Consider the following 4788-nt stretch of genomic DNA (forward strand, 5'->3'; position numbering starts at 1 on the left):
TATCTTCTTGTCTATAAAGCCCTAAATGGCTTAGGAGCAACATATTTTACAGAGTCCCTCCTCCCCTATGCCCCTACTCGAGCACACAGATCTTCTGATGCTGACCTGTTAGCCTCAATGCCGCAGCAATAAGAAAATTGGTGAAGCAGCCTTTTTCAATTACACCCCCAAGCTGTGGAATTGTAAAAATCAGCTTTAACCTCTTGTATTTATCTCAGCATACCCTTCTACAGCTTGTGTGCTCATATAGTATATGGGTCTCAGTATTTGGCCTCAGTGTTTCTGGTTTGTGTTCTTTTACACACTCAAATTTTATTTTTTAATTTTATATTTTTATATAAATCTTCATTTTTTAAATTGTATTTTTGTTTAGACCTGTGTTTTTTGTGTGGAAAGCACTTTTGAGTTGCATTCAATTGTATGAAAAGTGCTATACGAATAAAGCTATTATTCTTAGTATTATTATTATTATTATGGTTACCAACATTAATCTCGAGGGGTGATGCTCACGATCAAACAAACTTCACAATTTGACATTGTATCAAGATTTCCTTATGCGGTAATGTTCATTTGCATTCAATGTGTGAAGTTTTTGAAGAGTTTTAGAGTGAAGCATTTGGATGAGTTATTGGCACAGACACAGGAATGGGCATGATACTGCATCACTGCCGCCAGCATCTAAAATGTTGAAGGGTGCATCATAAAATTATAGAAGTTTCACCAGAACAATTAACAAAAATCTTTTCAATTGTTGCAGTTCTGAAGTGCAGACAAGCTGACCCATTAATATTCACTCTTACAGATGCCTAAACAAAGATGCAAATAATGGCGTGTGCCCTTTAATCTGTGCAAAAGCGGGCCGCAGCGATGCTTTCTTTGGCGTAGCCCCTGCGGTTTCATTGTTGCATGCGCACAGACAAATATTGTAGCTTAAAACATCAATATGTGCATTTCAAAACGATTATCATCACAGATGTTCATCCATGTGTGAGATTTGTGCACAAAACAGTACAAATGAATGCTTCATTACAGACAAGGTACACTATGTTGCACCCTGTAAAAATGATCATTTATTGTACACACGCAGAATAACCCAGAAGCCACAGAAATTATGTGTTATGCAAGTAGATTTCTGCTCTGTTGATTTTACTTGGAACCAGTTGAGATAAATGCCAGAATTGTATTGACCAGACACTGGCTGGAATAGTTAGCCTGAAAATTGTGTCTTCCATTCTTGGACTGAGTTTTGAAGTCAGGTGAATTGGAATAAATGAAAAGTTTCCTTTGTTAGTGACTGGGATGATCATGACTTACTTCTAGTTCCTAGCAAGTTATTTGCTGAAAAATATCAGTAATGTGGCATCAATTTCACCAATTAAGCATTCTGAATAAGAGAAAATGATACATGTTGATGACAGGAAGTTTACATTTGTAACTGTACAAAATGGTGGTCAATGTTCTGAATGGTGTGGCTTGATGTAGTGATACTAAAATATGCAAAACGGAGGGTGCACAGTCCCAACCATACAGTGTTGAATGTAACCAAAGCTTCATCAGTAAAGGTGATCCTTGGTTGTCCAGAACAAAACATTAACCTTATCATCTTTGTCTACAGTTGCTGCCTAACCTATTGAACATTTCAAATATATTCTGGTTTTCGTATTAAATTTGAGTTAACTTAATAATTTAATTTGGTATTTCCCTCCCATAAGTCAGCCGAAGTGGAATGCAGAGGTCCCCTAACCAAGCCTGGTGTACGGCAGCCCCCAATAAGAGCTTTTATGGACGACCTTACCATCACCACAACATCGGTCCCAGGAAGTAGGTGGATCCTACAAGTTCTTGAGAAACTTATGACCTGGGCAAGGATGAGTTTCAAGCCAACAAAGTCAAGGTCCATGGTGCTGAGGAAGGGGAAGGTGGCTGACAGATTCCACATTTTACTACCCGGAACTGCCATTCCCTCCATCACTGAGCAACCTGTCAAGAGTTTGGGGAAGGTTTTTGACACAACTCTGAAAGACTTTGCCGCCATTCAAAAGTCCATCAAAGACCTTGCAGCCTGGCTCACCAAAGTCGACAAGTCAGGTCTGCCAGGCAGATTCAAGGCCTGGATCTATCAGCATTCCATCCTGCCCTGAGTCCTGTGGCCTCTGCTGGTTTACCCTGTTCCATTGACCTCAGTTGAGTCCTTCGAAAGGAAGATCAGCGGCTTTCTCCGCAGGCAGCTTGGCCTTCCCCGCAGCCTCAACAGTGCAGCACTGTATGGGACCAGTATCATCTTGCAGCTCCCATTCAGTGGCCTTACGGAAGAGTTTATGGTGGAGCGAACAAGAGAAGCTCTGCAGTACAGGGACTCCAGGGACCAGAATGTGTCATCGGCTGGCATCGAGGTCAGATCAGGGAGGAATTAGAGGGCGGAGAAAGCAGTGGAGGTGGCAGAGTCACGCCTATGGCAAAAGGCATTGGTGGGAGTCATGGCAACTGGCAGAGCGGGTTTGGAATACTTCCCTACTTGGCAAGACCCAGGGCAAGGAGAGACACCATCTAATCCAGGAAGAGGTTCGAGCAGGAGTGGAGGAAGAGCGTGTGAGCAGGACGGTGGGGCTCAGGCAGCAGGGAGCGTGGACAAGGTGGGAGAGCACACCGCAGCGCAGGATTACCTGGTCAAACATCATGCAGGCAAACTTCCAGCGCGTTCGGTTCCTTGTCCAAGCTGTCTACGATGCCCTACCAAGCCCAGCAAACCTCCACGCCTGGGGCAAGAGCGAGACACCTTCCTGCCCACTTTGCTCTGGGAGAGGGTCATTAGAACATCTCCTCAGCAGCTGCCCAAAGTCCCCTGGGCAAAGTCGCTATCGGTGGCATCATGACCAGGTGCTCAAGGTGGTTGCTGAAAGCATAGCCACTGCCATCGATAACAGCAAACACCACCACGCCCCAAAGAAATCAATCACTTTTGTCAAAGCTGGAGAGAAGCCTCGACCACAACCAAAAACTAGGGCAGGCCTCCTCTACACAGCAACTGACTGGCAGCTGCCCGTCGATCTGGGCAAACAGCTAAAATATCCACAGCACATCACAGCAACATCACTCCGACCAGACATGATCATCACCTCCGACGTGACAAAACAGCTGATTGTTCTGGAGCTGACAGTGCCCTGGGAAGAGCGCATTGAAGAGGCTAATGAGAGGAAATGCGCAAAGTACCAGGAACTGGTGGAGATGTGCCAGGACCGCGGCTGGAAGACATACTATGAGCCCATAGAGGTGTTGCAGGATGCTCACTCTGTAGAGGCTTTGCAGGATGCTCACTCTGCAAAGTCCTCAACCAGTTGGGCATTACGGGGCTGGCAAAGCAGAGGGCCGTTCAATCCGCAAGCGAAGCCGCAGATAAGGCCACTAGGTGGCTTTGGATTAAGAGGGCTGATCCGTGGGCGGTTGCTGCTGGGAGGCAAGTCGGGGCTTAATCAACCCCGGCTGGGTCGCCTGGGCGAGGGTGTCTGATGTCGTGAGACCCGAAACACCCGATGACCCCAGGACACATCACTGAGGATGCGTCCCAGCGCATCTAGAAGATGTTTCTTTCACACAGTTTGCTATTTCCCTCCCATAAGCTAGAAAATCAAATCCCATCTGCTGCAAAACTCTGGATTCGCGAGGTTGCAAGAATATAAATGAAACAATTATTGTACCAAAATCGAAAAAAATATTGTTAAGTGAATCTTCAACAATGATAGCATAAAAAGGCAGAAATTTAGAACAGATTTTTCACGTCAGAGAAGAGGAGATAAATCAGTCTGGGGTTAGTGATGTTTAGCTTCTCAGTTCAGATAATGATTGTTTCATGTTCATGTTTCAGAATCTTAGCGTAACAGTTTTTCATTCATCTGTTTGATTTTAGTTTGAGAAGTTGAATTATGTACACTTTTACTTCTACCATTCTTTGCTGCAGTATTGGTTGAATGTTCTCCCTCTGCTACTCATGTATTTTCAGGGCAAAGCTGGAGCAAGTATGGACAAGAAGGTCCATAGTTCAGGTTCAGAACTGTGCCTCAATTGTGATCACCCAATGATAGTTATAAAGTCATAATCATATAACGTGGAAGCATGCCCAACTTGCCCACACCGACCAAACTTACCCAAACCCTGCCTGCGTTTGGCCCCTATCCCTCTAATCCTGCCCTATACCTGAACCTGTTTAAATGTTTCTTAAACGTTGCAATAGCAACTGCCTGAATTACCTCCTCTGGCAGCTCGTTCCATGCACCCACAAACCTTTGTGTGAAAAAGTTACCCCTTAAAATTATCTATTAAATCTTTCCTCCCCTCACCTTAAACCAATATCCTCTGGTTCTCGATTCTAACATACTCTGTGTGTCTACCTAATCTATTCCTACATCTCTATAAGATCACCCCTCAGTCTCCTGGATGACTCCTAGTTGTCAAGAATTTTTTTTTTAAACATGTACATTTTATTTAGGTGTGAATGGAGAAAATACATCTTCCAATTCCTGTCCGAACTGCAAATAGGATCACTGGATCTGAAGTATATATGCTTTAAAAGGGTGATCCACCAATGCGGTTCAGTTACACCATAGTTTGGAGATACTGGGATACATGTGTTGTCAGAAGCTCATGACTAAGCCAAATTATACACCAATGTTGTGAAGCGTTTAGTAAACCGTCAGATGATTGCCAGGAGAGGCTTGAAGTTTATGAAATCATAGATTGTGATGGAGGCAGAACAGTTATTTTAATATGGAGGTTTTTGCTGACCCATTATTG

At 44.0% G+C, this 4788-nt stretch overlaps 1 protein-coding gene across 1 annotated transcript; it reads left to right on the forward strand.

Annotated features, from left to right (window-relative positions):
- Window positions 1–383: 383 nt before the first annotated feature.
- LOC129699945 (uncharacterized) lies at window positions 384–3920 on the forward strand. Its single transcript, XM_055640043.1, has one exon. It carries the CDS (start codon window positions 2266–2268, stop codon window positions 3505–3507), a length of 1242 nt encoding a protein of 413 aa, XP_055496018.1. The 5' UTR covers window positions 384–2265; the 3' UTR covers window positions 3508–3920.
- The last annotated feature ends 868 nt before the right edge of the window (window positions 3921–4788 follow it).

The sequence above is a fragment of the Leucoraja erinacea genome, chromosome 9 (genome assembly GCF_028641065.1).
Source record: "Leucoraja erinacea ecotype New England chromosome 9, Leri_hhj_1, whole genome shotgun sequence".
NCBI classification, from domain to species: Eukaryota; Metazoa; Chordata; class Chondrichthyes; order Rajiformes; family Rajidae; genus Leucoraja; species Leucoraja erinaceus.

Coding starts and splice junctions, on each gene's coding strand:
- LOC129699945 (XM_055640043.1), top strand. CDS start 2,266: ATGGGACCAGTATCATCTTGCAGCTCCCATTCAGTGGCCTTACGGAAG.